Consider the following 22,441-nt stretch of genomic DNA (forward strand, 5'->3'; position numbering starts at 1 on the left):
TTAGGTAAACAAAATGTTGAATGTGACAGTAAAACTAGACTCCCCCAAAGCCTTGATTCTCAGCAGCTCAGAAGGAGCAGTGTCTGAGTCTAACCTGTAGGACCTAATCATGGAAAAAGAACAGGAGGTGAGGTCAACATCTCTAGAGATCAGGTCATACACATTATGTTTGACAACGACTCATGTTCACACTATTTCGTTCTGAACTATTTAAAAAATATATATAGATACAAATATATAAAATGGAAATTATATATATATATATAATTTTTAAATGATATGCATAATGATACATTAAAATACATTATTACTAATTTTTTTCCTCACAATTGGTGCTATTACTCATGCTCATCCAAGGAGAAAGAGTGCAACAAGCAGTTTTACTTTCAGCAGCAAACATTATGCAAAAGGCTGCCTGTGTGCTCAGCCATCAGCATCCACTATCTTATTCATAGTTCAGTGCAACCAGTGGTGTTTTGCTTCACTTTGTGCCACTTATTTACTGCCTGAAAACTTTTCTTGAACCATGAAACTGTACAAGTGACAATCTTAGATTTGTCTACCACAAAGAATTAAAAAATCATATAGTTTTGCAAATACTTAGAACTGATTGATAATACACCATAGGAACTTACAGTGTCGTACTTAAAGTGAAACTCGTAGACTTACTTTGTATATTTGAAAAAGATATACTGACAATCAATGAATTAAGCATGAAATGCAGGAAGTTAAAAGACTGAATAATTAACACAAAGAAACTAGAAAGAAGTAAGAAAATTTATAGAAAATTTATAGTAAGAGCAGATATTAAATGTAATAGAAGACAAAGATGCAGTTAGATAAACAAAACCAGAAGTTGTTTCAAACCTCTGGAAAGCTTGATCAAGGGGGAAAAAAATACAAAATTAAATAAAATTAAGAACACAAAAAGGATTTCACTACAAATTTAGTGAAGATGAAAAACATCTTTAAGTGTTTTATGAACAACAGGATGGATTACCTAGCAAATTGAACACACGCATGTCATAAAGCCAGCAATTCCACTGTGGTACAAACTCCAGAAAAACTTGCACACATATCCCATTCAAACATGTCCAGAAGCCAGCCTGTGAGGAGGAATACAGTGGTCTAGATGGCTCTGTGGCAAAGGATGGTGACAGCTACTTAGAATTGGAGTTGATATATCAGCAGAAGCAATTAGCCAAAGTTCGGGACTAGAGGATGCTATGATTGTAATGGATAGCGCTAACTTAGTTTCCCAAGAGCTTGGAAACGCCAGCAAGGAGGACTGCTGCACAGTGGAAAGAGGAAACCTTCATGAGTGCTGTTTTCCGAGTCCCTCTCTTTGGTATGCTGAGAAGTGGCAAGATGTTGAGACAACAGTCACCACAGCACGGCTGTGATTCAGGCTGAGGAAGCATGGAAGCACATTTCCTGCTTGAGGATTTGTATTCCAGAGATGGAGCAGCTACAGCTATACTTTTGTATATAACAGCAGAAATGCTAAAAGTTGTTTGCAAAAAGTGTCCTTGCTTCCCTGTAACTTTACTAAGTAAGAAATTACTAGTTAGCTACATTTTGATGAAGGAACAAAGACAGTGTGCCATTGGCGTGCTGCCATTCTAAGAGTAGATTTTTCAAATCTGTATCTTCTCCCTTTAGGATAAGATGAAGTTTATTTTTTCAGGGCTTTAAAACTTCTTTCTCAGTCATCATTTCATATTGTGAACTACCAATCAAAAGACACCCTTACATTGCAAGAAATTCTGTAAAAGGTGGACTATGCTCCTGTATGTGAGATTGAAAATCCAAAAAGTTTGGCAAATTTCTAACCAGAAACAACATCATCAGAAATAGTGCCCAAGCATTTTTTTTTCCCTCCACTATGCAATATGCTGTTAAGCTCCCTAACTGTAAAGTCCTTGATTTATCTCCTTTTAGCGCTTAATTGATTACTACCCTCAATGATTGTACAGACTTTATTTCTTTGGATTTTATGTTAGGTAGGTATATACTTACTTTCTAAACTCAAAATTAGAGATAAATATAAACTGCTGTTTGTCAGTTTTGTCTTTTTTAGTTAAAATGTTGCTATTGTTAACTCATTTTTTTTTCTTTGCACTTTGTGTTCAATAACTAGTTCTATTAGGGGTATAGATGGCAAATTCAATTCCTCAGCTAGACTCAAAAGAACCATGTAGCATATAATGTTCTGACAAATAGGGCCATAAAATTTAAAAATGATCTTTAAGAATAGGATATTTTTCACAAAAGTAGCTTAAGGGAAATGATTTTCATAGTTCTAAATCTTAAAACATCCCCAGCAAATAAATGGAGTTTGACACATTGTACACAGGTGTAGATTTTTATAACTTTGTTTGTAAATCTGGAAGATCTGAACAACAGAGATTTTCAGGGAACGGCTAAGTGAAATCTTGATGAGAATATTATAGATAGAATTTAGGCATCAAATGAGTGGTTCAGTTAATGATCTTGAAAGTCATTTCCCTCCCTGAGAATTTCTATTGTTAGATTTATGAGAATAGTGGAGAATTAGCTTAAGGACCTGGTGGCCTACTTTGACTTATGAATTTAGAAGAGTTACTCATACAAATAACTATTTTTTTCCTAGATACTCTATTAAAATATCATTATAAAGTTACTGAACAGTAACCCTGTACAAAAACAGTATTGAATTTAATTTGTCTCCACCACCAGCATATTATGGACAGTCTCTTTTATGTGCGGGTTAAATGAACTATCCTCTTCTAAGCTGATGGGCAAGAGAGTCCCCTTGAAAGACCCCGACTGACCAAATCATGCAGTCAGCTGTGGAAAACCCTTCCAGTTAGTGAGGAGAAGTAGTCTGGCAGTTAACTGCAGGTGACTGGGAGCCTAGCCTCTAGTTCTGCAGGTGTGGTAGTCTTTCGTACCTTTCTGGGACTTTGATGCACCTTCGTGGGCAGACTGTTTTAAAATCTACCTCACAGGGATGCCTGGGTGGCTCAGTGGGTTAAAATCTACCTCACAATGACTGTGTCACTTGTGCATCTTCAAAAAATAAACTGTGATATCTGGGGGAGGAGTCAGTTCTCCCTTAAGGGAAAATTTTCTTAGTTTTATGTTTCAAGTTGGACTCAACTTGAGTTGTTAACTACTGTGGCATCACTGAGTTTTGGAACAAAGCAATTGATTCAGGATAAACTACTTCAAATTTTAAAAAACAATTAATTTATTTTTCCTTTCACCCACAGGTCTACCCACGGATAGCGCCGGCATTTTGGCACTACCTGCGGGTAGAAGTGAGTAGCGGGTACTTGAATTTTCCCACCCTTGCTCCTTGCACTCTGCTGGTGTGGTCTGATCTGATGTGCCCATTTTGTTCCCAGTGCAGCTGCCATTCTGTGTAAACGTGCTCTCACGCCACCACCATTCCTTAGAGTTGGATCAGAAATCCAAATCACCAAAAATCCAAGTGCAAGTTTATATAAGATAATCATCTTTCTTAATAAATTACCAAATCAAGACCATATCATATGCATCATAATGATAAATAAGTGCTAAATTTTGGAAAACCATGCTTACACCTCTCTTTAATCAATATTTTTGATATTCAGAGCATAATTACTCAGCTTAACTTGGGAATGTTTCTAGAAAAAAGTGGAATAACTCTGCTTCATTTCCTTTCTCCTCTTCTCTATTCCCAGGAGCATGAGCAGCTTACCTATTCCTCCACGAGGTCCAAGGCACCCAGTGTCATCATCACAGGTCTCAAGCCAGCCACCAAGTACATATTTCATATCCGAGTGAGGACTGCAACAGGATACAGTGGCTACAGTCAGAAGTTTGAATTTGAAACAGGAGATGAGAGTAAGTTTTACACAAACATATAAAATAAGATGTTAATTTAGTACTACTTCAATCTGACCTGATCGGTAAAATCTGATGTCCCCAGTTGTGAATAGTTTCATCAAACAGGATTCTGTTCACGTAAATACTCATATTGTCATTTCGGTCAATGTTGCGGTGATATCATTAAATACCTCCATGAAATGCCTTACTCTACCACAATTGTAACGTGGCCCCAATACATCTCTTTATGCAGAATTCATCACTCATGCTATAGCATAGAGTCTCAATGGGCGGTGTTAGCCTAATTGTTTGCCAGTTTTGGCATCATAATATGATACTAATGAAAACTTGGAAAGGAACAAAGCCATGAGCAAATGATTTAGCAGTTAGTTCAAAATTGTACAGCTTTGGCTTGTTATCTCAGATCAATAAAAAACAGTAGTCAGGAGAAAAACTCCACTGAAATGTACATTACAAGTTTAAATATAGACACATGGGCTTAATTAGAAACTCAAATTAGTTCCATAGCCTTGATGTGTTGAAAAATCAAAATGGGAGACAAAGGGAATGAGGTATTCCAATGTCATGTAACATAGGCTTTGAAATGTCTTATTTAGTCTAAATCCAGCTCTACTATTGAATTCAATTTTTACTTTCGTAAAAGTATCTTACTGCTATCTTTGTAAAGATAGTATGTGTGGCTTTTGTAATGTTCCTTTATGGAAAAATGTCCAAATATCTAATTATAATAATCTGTCCCCATCATTGCTAAAATACCCGTATTTATATAAGAATTAAAGAATAGCAAAAAATTTTAAAAATTCTTTTATAAGTAACAATAATAGCTACCATTTATTGAGCTTATATCGAGCTACAATTTATTGAGCTCCTAATAAGTACCAGAAATTATATACCTTATATCTATTATTCCATTTAAACCTTTCAACATCCAGTAACACCAGTATGATTTTTCTAATTTCACTCATGAGAAAACAGAAGTCTAGAAAAATAGAGCAATTTGTCCAGATACTAGTAAGAAGCTAGGCTATAGGGTGCCTGTGTGGCTCAGCCATTAAGCAGCTGCCTTTGACTCAGGTCATGATCCCAGGGTCCTGGAATCCGGTCCCACATCAGGCTCTCTGCTCAAGAGGAAGTCAGCTTCTTCCTCTCCCACTCCCTCTGCTTGTGTTTCTCTCTCTCTCTCTCTCTCTCTCTCTCTCTCCCCTCTTCTGTGTCAAATAAATAAGTAAAATATTAAAAAAAAAAAAAAAAGAAAGAAAGAAAGAAACTAAGCTGAAATTTGAAACTGAGGGCTACCTTTTCCAAGGCCTATACTCTGAACTACTCCACCATCCTACGGAGTTCTTTCATTGGAATTATTAAAAAGAGCTAATGGTAAGATCAGGAAACAGACCACAATTCCTCTAGTATGTCACTTCCTCAAAATGAAGCTGTTGGAACTTCAAATTCTATGATGGAAGGAGTGTTGTTTTTATATTGACAAACAATATCAGTTTGCAAGAACGTCCTCGTTGCAACTATTTGTCGCTAAAAGGTGGGAAAACACCAGCATAAATTAAGGAGGAACACAGCTTAGGGAGAGAGAGTAAACTAATGAATAAAAAGAACACATATAACCTGGATGTGTAATATCAGTGATGGTCATTTATAATCCTGCTGGAGACTATTGACTTCTCAAGCTAGAGATGAAATTGTTGGGAGTGGAATGTAATTATCACAAAACATAGTTCCCTAATTAAAAACAATATAAAAATATTCAAAGTGCCATCCCTCCTGTTGACTCTTTTTCCCCTGCTCTCATGTCAAGACTTTGCCTTGATGCAAAGCCAGAGGATGCGTTTCGAGGAAAGTTTGGTCCTGGGAAGAGTCCTGTCATTGTGTTGTTCAGGCTGTGTGTACAGCATCCCTGCATCTCAAGTTTCCTTACTGTTTTTCACTGATGAGAAATTTATCTTTTTAAAAGTATGACATTTTTGAGTATTACATCATTAAGTCAAAAATATATTCTCAGACAAATTTATAGGGCTAAATCTAGATAAGTCATTTGTGTTTATCTGGGACTTCTATAGAAAACAATCTAGTCTAATTTAAAAAATAGTTCTACTCTAAATATGAAAATTTTAATTTGGTTTAACTCTAAATTTCAACTCATTGTACTTTCAGGACTAGAATTCTTTCAGATATTATATAAAAGACAAGTACTTTGAGATTCCTGATCAGAAAAGGTCCCATGCTCACCAATGACTCAATATAATATTTATTCACCCAACAAAAATGTATAGGACCATTAATATGTGCCACATTCTCTGTGAGGCTCTGGGGATTTAAAAAAAAAAAAGTAATAATAAGACCAACAGCCTTCACATAATTTATAGTCTAGATTTGTGGGAAGAAAATAAAAATTTAAATAAAAAATACAAGGTTAGTGAATGTACTATCATAAAAATATGCAAAGGGTGCTCTGAAAGCATAGGGAAGAAAATTTTTAATTTAGCATGAATGGGTCATGAAGGGATCAGTTGGAAGGTGAGGAGGCTCATTCTTGAAAGAGGAGCAGTAAAGGAATAGCAAAAACAGTGAGGCCTGAAATAGCATGAAAAATTTAAAGAAGAGCAAGTAATTTGGTGTGGCTGCAGTGAGGAGTCATAAAGGTGAAATAGTGGGAACAAAAGGCAGAGAGTTAGACAAGGGCCAACACAAAGGTGCTCTTTTGCCCCACGAAGGATGCTGAGCCTTCTGAAGATACTGAGGAGCCAGGAGGGGGGTTTAATTAGGAAGGAACATGACCAGTAACAGGTGCAAGACACTATCCTGAGCAATTTACACAAATTATCTTTTTAATTCTGACAAAATTATTTCTCCTTTTAGAAAAATAAGTAGCTTTACCAAAACCTGATAATCAATGAGTGGAGGTTCAGGACTAGAACCCTAGAACCATATGACAATGGCCACAGCAGACAGCAAAAAACATGTTCTGAATCACAGATTTGTAAATGACATGAAAGTTACTTTTATTAGATCCTTGAAAAGACAGAATCTCTGAGAAGAATCTGAAAAATATGTTTGTCTAAATCTGGAATTTGGGTAAAATAGAATGGTTCCCAAGTCACTTTACAGCCTAGGGGGAAAATCATTTAAAGGATCGTTTTTTATCTGGTTAGTTTTAAATTGCATTTTCAAAGCATGCTGTTTATATCCAGAAGAGAATTTCAGTGAATAATGTCATAGTTGGATATGAGCAGGTTTACTATAAATTTGGGTATATAATAATATGAATCCCTATCTATAGCATCAGTCTTTTTCTCTTCATACCCTCCTAGCTCATCTTTCAATTTTGGTAGCTTTTGTCTCCTGAGTAGTGCCTAAACTAAGTTCTCTCTTGTGCATTCTATTTAATTAATTAACTTTACAGTACAAACATAGGGGTGGGGGTGGATTGGGGAAGAGAGATGAGGTTCTCTCATTTGATGGTCTGGTTCAATTTCTTTTTTAAGTAAACAGAGTGAAATACTTTGCAATTTCATTTTCTCTAGCCGTATCTGTTTTGCTTGTTTAGTTTGCAAATAAGACAGTAATACAAAATATGAAAGAACTCCTTTTCAAAATCATAGTAGTCTTAACCCACTAGTGTTCTCCAAATATAGTGGCATCTGAATAACAATCACAGTTACCTCTCTTGTCTTCTGGACCAGAAACTGGATTTTTTTCCAGAGTCAGATTATGTAGTAGAAACTAGCTAAACAAATGTAAAATCACTAATGATGATGGCTAGCACTATGAAAAGAGCCTACTTGACCTAGACCTATTAGTTTCCTCTCTCCCCAAGACTACAGAATAACCTCTTTACATATGTGTATATGGAGAGATAAATAGATAACATATAGGTGGGTAGATATAAGTAATTAATTGATCGATAGATATATACATGAATAGGTATATTCATGTACATGTACATGAATGGGTCATGAAGGGATCAGTTAGAAGGTGAGGAGGCTCATTCGTCTGAAGAATGTACATGTACATGTACATGAATATACCTATTCATGTATATATCAATCCTATTTACTCCTATATAGCCACAAAAGACTTTTCTGTTTTATTGCTGTAATTCCATTATGTCTGCTAATCTCTCTTTGATAAAGAATGTACAACTAAATATTATGTCCACCTACAGCATTTATTGAGTACCTATTGTGTACTGGTCTTTTTAATCAGGCACTGTAATTGATTCTCCCACATTTTTAGAATGGATATAATAAAATTACAATAAATTATATAATCAGTAGTAAGAAAGTAAAAATATATAAACATTACATGTGGATCTTCTTGAGAAAGGTAAAAGATTGGTGTCAGATGCTAATATAAGAATTTTCTCCATATTAAAATGAATTTACATTAGGCCCAAAACTATCAAACACACACACACACACACACACACACACACAGATTAAGTAGAGACCTTTTTGGCTTATATGAATGAAACAACAGGAAATGTTAAACACCTTATATTTATTATAATTTTGTTCTTATTTTCTGAAGAAAATGTTCTTCTTTTAAATGGAAAAAAAGATAACAATTAAAAAGTTATCTACATAGCCAGTAGTATCCATATCCTTGAAAACTTCTTTAAAAAGATCTTTGATTTAATTTTTTAATAATAATTTCTTAAAATTACACCTACTATTTTTTAGAAAAAGCAATAATAATAATTTAAAGATAAGGAAGTTAAACATTTGGTTATTTAAATCACCAAAACTTTTTTTTTTACAAGATTTATTTATTTATTTGAGAGAGAGAGAGAGAGAACTGGGGTGGGGGGAGAATTCCAAGTAGACTCCCCACTGAGCACAGAACCAGAGGCCTGACTCAAGCTCATGACCCTGAGATCCTGACCAGAGCTGAAGTCGAGATGTAGAAGCTTAACAGACTGAGCCACCCAGGACTCATAAAACCCCAAGACTTATCTAATATCCAAATGTATTTTAGAGTAGCAGAAAGTAATTTCATGTACACATCCTTTAAAACTCAAATAAAATATATCCTGCTGTATTGCAGCCAACTTGAACATTTTACTTAAATATTTGTGAAGAAAACTTGTGAAGCTGTCAAAAGGGTGCGGAATCCATAGCTTAAAGCCAATTTTTGAAAGAAAGCTGGAAATTTACACATAGTATTTAGCAGTTTACCTCTCCCATTGCATTAATGGTTATCCAAATGACCCAGGAGAAGTATACATTGCCAACATGGAAGCATTGCATTCTTTTCCCCTGGAAGGGTTAATTATACATATACATTAAACTTCAGCAACATACAAACTTAGGTTTTTACCTGTAAGCTACATAAAGCACTTTTGTTGCACAAAAGCCACATCTGTCAACATTTTAAAATGTATTATTTACCAAAAGTAGTAACAATGGACTAAGTTTATATCACATAACATAACCGCACAAAAATCATCATAATCAACTTTACCAACCAAACAATAAATTACTCGACCATAGTAGTTATTTCAAAATAGAATCTTATGTCCTGGGGCACCTGGGTGGCTCAGTCATTAAGCCTCTGCCTTGGGCTCAGCTCATGATCCCAGAGTATTGAGATCCTGTCCCACATGGGGCTCTCTGCTCAGTAGGAAGCCTGCTTCTCCCTCTCCCATCCCCCCTGCTTGTGTTCCCTCTTTCTATGTGTCTCTCCCTTCCAATAATAAATAAAATCGTATGTCGTGTCTTGCACATGTATACAAAAAGTGTTAGTGTAGTTATAAATGAATGAATTTAATCAATTAATTATTTTAAAACATCCATAATACTTAGCTGTTTTTAGTATGGTTTCATAGTTAAGCAATTTGATTGTTTAACAATTTATAAATGGGAAATGATTCTAGAAATTAAGGTTCAATATTGTGTCTCTTATTCCTTCTTCCCTAATTTGTTCTTTATGGTTCAATTGGACCAATTTTTCTATACTTCACCCTGTCCACTTAAAAGCTCCCAAATCATTGAGTATTTTCTACCACATAAAATGTGAATTTCTCAACAAATATTCAAGTCTCCCTCCAATCCTAATCAACTAACATCATTCTTGTATCATCTCCCTCTAGTTAACACAAACTCTGAAAAAATGTATGGATGCTTTATACATGAAATTTTCTGAATCTGCATAATTTCTAAGCTTTTTCTATGACTTCCAACTGGAAGATTCAGAAACCTATCACAGTACAGCTGGTTGGTCCAGCTCATCTGCTACCCCTCCTGAAATGTTCTGGATCAGTCTGGTGAAAAGTCATCTTATTTGCTAAGTTGTTAGCTCTTCAAGGTTAAGAACTATAGCTAGTGTATTTTTGTGTCTTGTGAAATGTCTTGCTTATAGTTTCCAATGTATATTTAATCAAATAAATGAATAACTTACAATTTTAAAGGCTGAAATTGGGAGAATAGCATGCTGCCTGCCAGTCTAAACAGAAAGAATCAAATATTTTTTATTTGCCACAGATAAACATTTTAGCTTGCTTTATTTGGGCAGTCAGGCTGTAACTGGCTTGAGTTGTATAGAAACATAGTATGTAGAACTTTAATCACAAATTAATTTTTAATTCTAAAACTAAGGGCATTTTAGGTAGAGCTAAATGATATTTTTGTTGTTGTAAAACATATTTTTTTTCATTAAACTTCCTTTTGAAAAAAATCTCTATTATGCTTAAAAAAACAAACAAACAAACAAACAAAACCTCTATTATGTTTGATCTGGTCTGTTGGTTGAAGCCCAATCTGTACTGCTTCAATTACTTAGGATGAAATTAGCTACATCATTATTAACAGCAGCCAGAAATTTGAGGATGGTTATTAATGATGAAGCATGAAGCAGAAAGAGGACCAGCTGACCCTGGTGGAGTAATAAAAAAGTTAATTAATCAAGCAAGAGGCAGATTTCATATTTATGAGTCTACCCAGAGGAGGACAAATACCAGTATGTAAGATTTTAATTTGAAATAATCTCCAATCAATAGAACACTTTTTTCCCCCTAATCAATAGCACACTTTCAGTGTTGGCAACCATAGCTATCTAAATGCAAACGGCAGTAGGAAAGAAGAATTTTCTAGCAGTTAAGTTGTCCAACTATAAACTAACCCACCTTATGAGGTAATAAATGCCCCACATGATAAGAATTTGTGCCAACTAGCTGGATACATTTGTAGCATATCATAAAGGAAATCCTTGCTTTGTTTAGGAGGTTGTGATACAATCTTAAGGTAACTTCTAACATTGAGGTTCCAACAGATAATATTTATTGAATTATAATTATTTTCCAAGCACTTATGTATTCTTTGTGGCTACTAACCTTTGAAGTACATACTATTACCATGTCCATTTTATGGATCAGGAAACCAAAACACAAAGAAGGTTAGTAACTTACCACATTCTACTAGTAAGTGTTGGAATGGGCATATTATATTATATGGGGATAGTATTTTTCATATTAATGTTCAGAGTTAGGACTGAGTTCCCTTTATATCCAATTCAGTGTTTTTACTTTTCTTATTCAACTTGGTCATTAGCTGTGATTTTTTAAAATATTTTATTTATCCATTTGACAGATAGAGATCACAAGTAGGCAGAGAAGCAGGCAGAGAGAGAGAGGGGGGGAAGCAGGCTCCCCACTGAGCAGAGAGCCTAATGCAGGGCTTAATCCCAGGACACTGAGATCATAACCTGAGCTGAAGACAGAGGCTCAACCCACTGAGCTACCCAGGCATCCCTAGCTCTGATTTTCTACATGATTATTTTTTATTCTTGCCTCCAATTCTTCACCCTCCCTTAAACAATTATATTCTTTCCTAACATAATGTGTGTTTGAATATAAACACAGATTTTCAGAAGACTATAATTATACATAAATCACTAAGCATCAAGTTCAAAGAGCTATGTGTATTTTAATACAGATTTCTAGACTAATGCACACATGGGAGACTAAGTATAACTCTAAAGGGACAAAATAATATACTTAGTTTGATTACCTTACATGAGCAGGGACTTGATGAAGAGTAAGTATTTGCATGGAGAATGGAAGTCTCCTCTTAACAAGACTTTGATTAAAAAAAGATATTTTGCTTCCATTTTGCCTGGATCAAATAAAGACCTTAAATGATGGGAACCAAGCTCATGTACTGTAAGACAGACTGAGGGTTCCAAAACAAAAAATATTAAAGATCACAACTTTGCTAAATGAGCTGGAAAAAATCATTAACAGGGTCTTAGAAATTATAAAATGTGCATATTAATATTCAGTGTTACAATTGGTCTCATATCAAAAAAGGAACTATTAAAAAATGGGGGATCTAGTTATAAAAATAGAATATAGGTTTATTTTAAGCCAATAACCTACAGCAACATATACAAAAATATGATTTCTTTGGGATATCAGCCATCATCTTTTGACCGGAAGTTTGTGAGGCTTTTTTGAGATCAGGAACCATTTCTTACTCATTTTTGTGTATTTTATATTGCTTTGCTGACACATAGAAGGCTTTCAGTGAATATCAAATAAGTTTTTGTTATCCAGTAAATACTCAATTAGCATGCGTCTGTTACTTCAAAGAAATCACATGTGTTTTATTATTTTATTTATATATTTTCAGTATCTTGTTTGTGTTTTTGTGCATGTATATTAAAAACAGTATGCTGAATGTTAGTCAAAAGATGCAAAATGTCATTTATGCAGGATAGTAAGTTCTGAAGATCTAATAATGTAGACAATAGTTACAGATCTGTAGATCTATAATGTGACTATAATAGTATTGCATTGTGTATTTGAAATTTTCTAGGAGAGTAGATCTTAAATGTTCTTACCGCATACACACATTCTCACACACACACATATACATGCACAATAACTATGTAAGGTGATGGATATATTTATTAGCGTGATTGTGGTGATCATTTCACAGTGTATACTTATATCCAAACACTACACTGTACACCATAAGTATGTGCAATTTTCTTTGTCAGTTATACCTCAATAAAGCTAGAAGGAAAAAAAATATATAAATAATAAACATTCTCTATCTTCAGGAAGCTTAGACTAAGCCACACCAGAGACTCTTCTAACAGAATTTCCTATATATGCCATTCTCAAAGTCTAATTTTAATTTGACTTGATTTGAGAGGAGATGGATTTTTTCTATCAGCTATCATATAAATTGCCTGAATTTTTCTGTCAAGTTACTTGACTTTACAACCTTGAATTCTTCTAGAGAGCAAAAATATTCCATAGACATTTCAAATTGCTCCAAATTTAGTGAAAAATATATTCCCTATATAATACATGAAGAATCACAACCATTCTTTGGACTAGACAAATCAGCTTTATTGATTTGAATCTTGAAGTGGCTTATAAAAATGTCATATTCTTGTGCTTAGGAAAGCATTAAGGGCAAAGTCAAGAAAACTTAATCTCTTAATATAACTGTGTATAGCCAGCCTATCTGGAACTGCTGGTGGGATTCTTAATTGTGGCTGACCTCCTACTTCCATCGATTGCATGATTATGTACTCTGGCCAAGACAAGATAAAGAGTATTGTGTTATTCAGTAGCTACTTCTGGAATGGCATTCTAAAGCATGAGGGGAGTTCTAGCTAGCTGTGGAATGATGCCCAGTGGTGATACATAGCTTTAGTTCTTATGGGGAGAGGGCAGAAACACCTGAGGCTGTGATGAAATTGTCCTTTAGGAAATCCCAAGCTGCAAGGATGACACAGCTTGCTATAGTACTTCCCAATGGAATTCTATCCATATGGTAAGCCATGATTTTTAGAGCTAAGAAACTTGAGAGTTGAATGAAAGAGTTGTCAAACTATCCAAGGTGGGTGAAAAGTATTTCATATACAATATACAAATACTAAATATTATCTCCCTATGTCAAAAATGTGAAAGCATAATTTGAGTTTTTCTATTTGTATGATTCTAGGATACAATAAAAAATAAGTTTCAATTATCCAATGTAACATCTTTTAAATTTGTATTCACTCAGTGCAAGTCATCTGTTTTTGCTGTACCTCACTGTGAAGTCACAATATTGAATGGACAGATGTTTTTAAAATAAACCCAGCCAGCTCTACCAAACCTTGTTTGAAGAATTAAGAGACAGCTTAAGTATTTGCATTACACTTTAGTTTTTCAAGTAAACAGTAGTTCAGTGGAATTTAAGTTAAATAACAAGAATTCTTGGCAGAATAGCTGGAGCCCTTTAAAGGATGTAGCTGTGTGTGCACAAACCGGAGCATGACATGCATGAGCATATTAGGGCACTTTAAAGATAGACAAAGTAGCAGAATATGGCAACTTTACCACCAGATATAAAATAGCTGATTCACAACAATTGAATTTCATATTCTCTTATGCTTTGGGGAAACTGAGCATCCTTTAAAAAATGCTCCTGCACTATAGTTATTTTTAAAATAAGTATATCTTATATTTGCTAGATATAAAACCAGTCTGGAAAACAGCATGGAGGTTCCTCAAAATGTTGAAAATAGAACTGCCCTATGACCCAGCAATTGCACTATTGGGTATTTACCCTAAAGATACAAATGTAGTGATCCAAAGGGACACATGCACCCGAATGTTTATAGCAGCAATGTCCACAATAGCCAAACTATGGAAAGAACCTAGATGTCCATCAACAGATGAATGGATCAAGAAGATGTGGTATATATACACAATGGAATACTATGCAGCCATCAAAAGAAATGAAATCTTGCCATTTGCAACAACATGGATGGAACTAGAGAGTATCATGCTTAGCGAAATAAGTCAAGCAGAGAAAGACAACTATCATATGATCTCCCTGATATGAGGAAGTGGTGATGCAACATGGAGGCTTAAGTGGGTAGAAGAAGAATAAATGAAACAAGATGGGATTGGGAGGGAGACAAACCATAAGTGACTCTTAATCTCACAAAACAAACTGAGGGTTGCCGGGGGGAAGGGGTTTGGGAGAAGGGGGTGGGATTATGGACATTGGGGAGGGTATGTGATTTGGTGAGTGCTGTGAAGTGTGTAAACCTGGTGATTCACAGACCTGTACCCCTGGGGATAAAAATATATGTTTATAAAAAATAAAAAAAAAAATCTTTAAAAAAAAAAAAAAAAAAAAAAAAAAAAAAAACCAGAAAGCAGACTAAATGATTTTTCAACATTTTCAACATTTCTGTAAACAATGATCAGTGCAATATTGCTTACTGAATTTAGCATACATATTTATACGTACATACATGCACGTAATACATATATTCTGCATTCATGCACTCTTCCTATTCTCATTTGAAATGAAGAAATGAAATTGACAGTGTCTTCAAAATTGTTGTTTAAGTTGTTATCCTGGGAAGTAAGAGAGTTTATTTCTAAATTTGATACAATGTTTGTTTCTAAATTTGACATAAGGAGAAAATGAAGGGCATGTGAAAGGAAGCAAAAGCTAAAGCAAACAGAATGTTTAATTGTTCGATTTATTCATTCACTCTTTCACTTGGTTTAAAAGTACTAACCCATGGGCCAGATATAGAAGGAGGCACTGTGGATCCAAAGATAAAAGGAAGAGACTTGTGCCTTGCTTTCACAAAAGCTTGTGAGAAGTTTAAAAAAATTCAACAAGTTTACGAGGTTATATGTGACATTTGGGGAGCACAAGGAGAAGAACCCAAACAAACTTATGTTAAGGAAAGTTTTGAAGAAGAAGTGCTATCTTAAAGCAACTTTAAAGTTAAATAAAACTTGGCCATGCTAGTGAGGGGGGTGGAGTGTGATGTGGGGGGTAAGATAAGAGGGTCAGGGAGCTTCTGCCCTTTCATGTATGCAGGCGTGCAGGTGTACAGATGAAAGTGAATATGGAACCTTCTAGCAACTGAAAGCATTTTAGTATGGCTAGAACCATAGTTTTCAAAATGTGGGTCCTGCACCAAAATCGGTAGCAACGATACCAGAGAAAATGTTAGAAATGCAGATTTTCGGACTCAACCATATACTTCTGAATCAAAAACTCTGGGGATGAATCCGACATTCTGTTTTAACAAGCCCTCCTAGTGATTCTAAGAAGACCCAGCAGCTTCAACAGAGGTGGGGGTAAGGAGTGTTGGGGGTGATGATCTTGGTACAGAAAATACAAGACATGTGACTGGAGTCATAGATAGGCAAGGGCCATATGATGCTGTCTCTGATCTTGCCAGGAAACCTTCCTGAGTTTTTATTTTTCTTCCTTTTATCTGTAGTTTGGAGACAAGCAAGCCAATCAGAATGAGCTTCCCATAACTGACTTCTCTGGTACCACTGCTAACACATCTAATTTTCTCACTTTCATTTTATCCACACTAAAAATAAAACCTTCCAAATATCTTTTTCATTGTTGCTCTAAAGCTATTGTAACTTCCAAACTCCCTAGAGACTATTTTAGCTTTAGAATTCTCCTACCAAAGGTGCTGGAACCTTGGGGATTATCAATTTAAATTCTAACACATGCTTGCTCTCTGCCAGCATGTGAGCCTGCATATTTCACCTTGACAGTTCATATTTGGTCTCTGGACTTTCAAGACACAGTGAATTATGACCTGCTCACCAGAGCCTCCTGAGAAAACTGGAGCTGAGCCATCTCATGCCAAACTTTCAACAGAAGTTGGTCAGTCGCAGATGTTCTAGAAATTAACCTATCTGGAAAACTTCATGAATCTAGATATCATAAAGGTGATATGTTAGTGAAGCAAAGTTAGACATCAAGACTAACATGTCACACAAGGCTGTGATGGACCTGTCTCAGGCTAGGTTACTTGCTTGGTTGGTCCAATTGGTAAAGGCAATGTAACACTTGGTATCCTGGCTCATGACCATTCTCTACTCTAGACATTAGTTTCTCATCAGTAAAATAAAGGGAATGTGCTAAATGAGCTATGCTTGCTCTAAAAATAGAGAAACTCTGAATGAAGCGGTTAAGCATTTGGGCCAGACCAAGCTCTGCCACTACCTAGATATTAGGACCTAAGGAAGGCAATTTAGTCTATATAAGCTTTGGTTTCTTCATCAGAAAACTGGAAATTTATTTATTTGTTTGTACACTGATTTATTCAAAAAACATTTGTGAAAACACACTCTGTACTCTATACTAAGTGCTGTTCTACATGCTGTGGCTATAGCAGAAATAGACAAAGATCCTCAGTGTCCTGTCCTAGAGCTTATGTTCCAGAGAGGAGGGAGACAATAAGCAAACAAGGAGTAAAATATTTAGAATGTTAAGTGATGCAGAGCTCTGGTGTGTTGCCTAGACCTCCCCTTCAGGACCCAGGCACGCACTTAATCTCTTAGCTAGTGGGTGCGCTGCCTGCCAAAGGCTCCTGGCTGAATTCCTTTCCAGATGTTGGCTCTGTCCCAGTGTAGCTCTGGGGAAGCTACGTTCCCCAGAGTCATTTCCTTTCCCCAGAGGTGGGCAGAATCCAAGTCTGGTCATTGTGGGGCACAAAGCTTTGTGCCACTGTTCAATTCGAGACAGTTGTGAAGGGTCCTCTCAGCACTTGAGATTTGCAGAGGTCTTTGTAGCTACCAGATGGCAGTTTCAATGCTCCATTTTTTCCTTTTCTGCTACCCTCACTTCCTAACCTGTCCGCGCTCTAAGCCAGGTGATGGGAGATGCTCTGGAGAAGAGTAAAGCTGAGAAAGAGGATAGGGAGTATCTGTCTCCTAATGTGATTATTAAATGTTAACTCTCACTATAATTTGAATTAATTCTATGATCTGGCAGCTGGAAAACACTTTGTGGAGGAGGGCCTTCACCCTGGCCTTGAAGAAAAGGAAGGATATAAATAAGCAGAGAGAATGGGGAGATTTTTCATGATAGCATCTGATTCATGCAATTCAACTTGATATATATTTCACAGATAAATAGATAAAGAAAACTAGTGAATTTCAGTTAAAAGTTCAACCTTTGGACTTAACCCTGGATTTAGATCTTGACCCTATCACTATCTTTGTACAAGTTAGCTAACCACTCTTCGCCTCAGTTTCCACATAAGGAAAACTATGGGTAAGAATATCACCTACTTCCTAGTGTTCTTGTGAGTATGCATTGGTTCAATGCATGTGAAGTACTTAGCAGAATATCGTACTTGTGTGGTTAAGGCTCAGTCAATGTTGAGTATCAATATTGACATTATTGGTATTAATTTTCAGCCCTAAAATTCCATTCAGACAATTTCAAAATGGTCTTTAGAAAATGAAACAATATTCTTATCTTCTTGTATCTAGACACCCTATAGAAATCAAGTCATTCTCTGATTCTTCCTTTGACATTTATTTTTCATGCCCATTAGCTTACCCTAGAGACAGCTGGCTAGTCTTGATGTCAGTTTTTGTTTCATTTTTACAGGTGACATGTCAGGGTTAGTGGGCTTCCTCAGATGAGTTGACCTCCCGGTGCCTAAGCACTGGAGTGGTGGGCAAGCTAGCTCCACACTTGAACTTCTGAGATACCAGCCCTTAACCAGCACAGTTTGCAAGTCAGGGAGTCTCCATCAGTCCTATTCCAGAGGCATCACCTTGTGGACCCAGAACCACTGTCCCTCCTGTGTCTGTGGTAATCAGATTATTTATGGGTTGGGCCACTTTTCTTCTAAATACTTAAATCATAAAAAATTTCCATACAAACAGACAATATAGCATAAAGGTTGGAAACTGTAACTCTGAACTAGGTTATCTGCACTTAAATTTTGGTTCCACCACTTCTATCTGTATAACCATGGCAAATTAATTAAACTTTCTGTGCCTCAGTTTCTCCTTCTATAAAGTATATCCTAAATTATATGTGAAGTAGTTAGAACTGCAGATAGCACACATAAGCACTCTGGAAGTATTTTTTGGAATAATGACTGTCCTCATTCTGAGGAATAGTCAATCACGTCTTGGGTACATAATGGTATTTTGTATGAGCCTGTGCTATAAATGCCTTACATTTCTTAAGGAAGAAAGAAAAAAAAAATTTTTTTTAATGAAAAAAAGTGTAATTTTAGAAAGAAAACTTCCTTAGGGACTTTTCTATGGAATTCTCAGTCTTCAAGTAGAAATGATGTACAGCCACCTATCCCACAATAATTTTTTTTATTAAATAAATAACCATTTAACTGATTTTCTTGCACAGGAATAAGAAATCCAAAGAAAATAAATGTTAGCTGTATATTGAAAATTATATTTTGGCTCAGAATACTATTAGTTATATGGACATTGGGGAGGGTATGTGCTATGGTGAGTTCTGTGAAGTGTGAAAACCTGGAGATTCACAGATCTGTACCCCTGGGGCTAATAATACATTATATGTTTATAAACAAATAAAAAAATTTTTAAAAAGAATACTATTAGTTATACTGTAAGTTCTATAAGTAATAAGCACAGAATATCTTGTTTGAGGAAGCATTTTACTTGTTCAGTTTATGGAATAGATACAGGTTTGAGAATATTTGAACTTTTTATTTAAAGATTTTTTTATTTATTTATTTATTTATTTATTTATTTATTTATTCGACCAAGAGAGAGAGAGAGAGAGAGAGAGCAAGAGGGAACACAAGCAGAGGGAGTGGGAGAGGGAGAAGCAAGGTTCCCGCTGAGCAGGGAGTGGGATGCAGATGCAGGGCTCTACCCCAGAACCTTGGGATCAGGACCCTGGGATCAGGAACTAAGCCAGAGGCAGACACTTAATGACTGAGCCACCCAGGCACCCCCATTTGAACTTTTATAAAGACACATTTTACTTTGCATAATCACAGGAAAGAGGGCTCTTCCATTCTTTCATTCTTTCCCAAATTAATCCAAATTCCCCAGCAGACAAGTGTTATCTAATTGCCTTTAGCACAATATTCTTCTTCGCTTTGTCCTAGTCTGTACAGCAGCATTCAAATGCCTTTTGAGTCCTTCTAAACCACTTCTCCCTGTTTGTATTTCTCCATCAAAGAAGCTGCACCATTTTATTTTTAATTCATTCATTCATAAATTAATTTAATTAAAATTTATTATTATCATTAACAAATTTAATTAAAATTTAAATTTTTAAAACTTTTAAATTTTTAAATTTTAATTTGTTTATTAACATATAATGTATTATTTGTTTCAGGGGTACAGGTCTGTGATTCATCAGTCTTACACAATTCACAGCACTCACCATAGCACATCCCCTCCCCAATGTCCATCCCACAGCCAGCCCATCCCTCTGACCCTGCTCCCTCCAGCAACCCTCAGTTTGTTTGCTGAGATTAAGAGCCTCTTAAGGTTTGTCTCCCTCTCTGGTTTCATCTTGTTTCATTTTCCCCTCCCTTCCCCTATGATCCTCTGTTTTTTTTTCTTAATTTCCTCATATTAGTGAGATCATATGATACTTGTCTTTCACTGATTGACTTATTTCACTTAGAATAATACCCTCTAGTTCCATCCACATCGTGGAAGCTGCACCATTTTAAAAGAATCTACCTTTTTGTCATTTTTCTCCCTCTCATCCTGCTCAAATGCCCACTGGGAAGATAGATATCAAATTGAGTTAAACAAAATGTAAAGATACCCAGTTAATACCCATGGAGCTTTTTGTTTTTTGTTTTTTTAAGATTTTACTTATGCACTTGAGAGATAGTGAGAGAGCCCATGCTGAGTTGTGGGTGGGGGAAGAAGCAGAGGGAGAGGGACAAGAGACTCTGAGCTGAGCACAGAGCCAGCCCAGCACAGAGCTCAGTGCCATAACCCTGAGATCAGGACAGGAGATGAAATCAAGAGTTAGATGCTCAACTGACTGAGCCACCCAGACATCCCCCCCAAGCCCCCATGGAGAATTTTTTTAAAAAGTTATATACCTTTACAATGGCTGTTTGCTTGATTTTAGCAATATTTTTAAGCATTGTAAAAGTATATCATTCATGATCATACTCTACCATTACGCTTAAGGTAAGATAAATTTAATGAATTTTCATAAAACACACACACACACACACACACACTCAAACTTCTGCACATGAGACTGTATCTCTGTCGTTATTTTTCACAATGCTTTTACTGCCTAAGATGGAGGGAGAGATACTTTACTGGAAAGGAAGGTGAAAAGTGATTCCATAAGAGATTGATGGGGAAATTGTACCTTTACACTGACCAGTGACCTGTGCCTCTAAGGCACAAGGACTTACATACCAGAGGAGAGATGGAGGCATTCCTGCTCCATCCATGACGGTGGAGACAGTTGAAGGAGTCGTATATGCACCCTTCTCTTCAGACTTCTAATAGCTTATACTTTTGCAATTGGGGCATCAGAACAGGTGAAAAATAATAAAACTCAGTTTGGAAAACAAAAACAATTAGAAAAATACCTTTTGGTAATATTTAGAAAAGCAGCAATGTGGAAAACCTCACCTGAAGCTAGAAAGTATGCACCTCCATTGCCCCCACCCCCACCAAAATAAGGGATGCAACACATGAATTAGTCAAGCTAATAAGTATATGGAATTTGAAAATTCTTCTCATGTTTTAAAAAGAGATAGAATGACCTCTATTTTTTTGTTAATCATCCAGAATTATTTAATCAAGAATTTTGTTTAACAGAACATGCCCAAGCTTACATATAACCAATCTAAGTCATTAATACTTATTAGTAGAGATGAGAGAGAATTACAAGTATAGTCAAATTTCATGTTCTAGGAAGAAAGCTAAATGCTTTAAGCAGTAAGTAGCATGATTTATCCATATATATGCTAACTTATCTAAATTCCCCTTAATTTTTATAGGGATACCCTCTCAGAAAATCTGATTAAACAGAGGAATGTTGACTTTTATTTGACTTTTATTGCTCTTCTCCTTAAAAACAGTTGAGGAGGTCTAAAACACATATACAAAACGTTTACTAAATTATAGCTAGAAGTAGAAAATTTGATCCATAAAACCAAGAGGGAACAGAATCTCATTTTGAGGATTATTACTAGAGGTGCACTACATGTACATTATCACTGCCTCTGAGATTTCTGGAAGCAGCTAGAGAACAGAGATGTCCTCATGTTCTTATGATGTGAAGCACAAATGTAGGAAAGACAGATGAGGAATTTGGGGATAATGGCCTCAAGCAGTTTTTTTTTTCAACACATGCAACAGTGTGTTTATTTTATTTTTATTTTAATGTGGACTTTTGTGACCACAGCCTTTGATAGAAGAAGGCCCAAGGTAAAGTGTCACTGATGGAAGGAGATTTCCATGCTGGGAATGAGATGAGTGAAAAAGTTTCCTTAATACGATTCCGTGCATACCGTCTTCAAAAGAGCTCATATATCTGGGGAGTGAAAGAAAAAGAATCACTTTTTAAGTTTATTTTCAAAATATTTATTCTTTGGTCAGAAACTAAAAAATCAGAAAACCGTAAGGCCCTTTGGTTGCAGGTATCAAGTATGCCATGAGCGTTAAGCAAAAAGAGATTTAAGAATGTCCCTGACAGGGCCACAGTGGAAACATGGGGACCAAACATGGCTAGGCTTCAAAAAGGACTGAAACAAGAAACTAGAAAGCTCTTGAAATGAA

The 22,441-nt window shown here is 35.8% G+C and overlaps 1 protein-coding gene across 4 annotated transcripts in view; it reads left to right on the forward strand.

Annotated features, from left to right (window-relative positions):
* The window catches only part of EPHA6 (EPH receptor A6), an 887,146-nt gene that overhangs the window by 595,502 nt on the left and 269,203 nt on the right, over window positions 1-22,441 (forward strand). For 3 of the 4 annotated variants that reach the window (XM_004773010.2, XM_045088243.1, XM_045088244.1), the window contains one exon: window positions 3,708-3,870. In XM_004773010.2, coding sequence (XP_004773067.1) covers window positions 3,708-3,870 — 163 coding nt within the window. Of the gene's footprint in view, window positions 1-3,254; window positions 3,303-3,707; window positions 3,871-22,441 lie in introns of all 4 variants that reach the window. The other variant, XM_004773009.2, reaches the window with a different exon arrangement.

The sequence above is a fragment of the Mustela putorius genome, unplaced genomic scaffold, assembly GCF_011764305.1.
Source record: "Mustela putorius furo isolate JIRA1106 unplaced genomic scaffold, ASM1176430v1.1 tig00003834_pilon_pilon_pilon, whole genome shotgun sequence".
Lineage (NCBI taxonomy): Eukaryota > Metazoa > Chordata > Mammalia > Carnivora > Mustelidae > Mustela > Mustela putorius.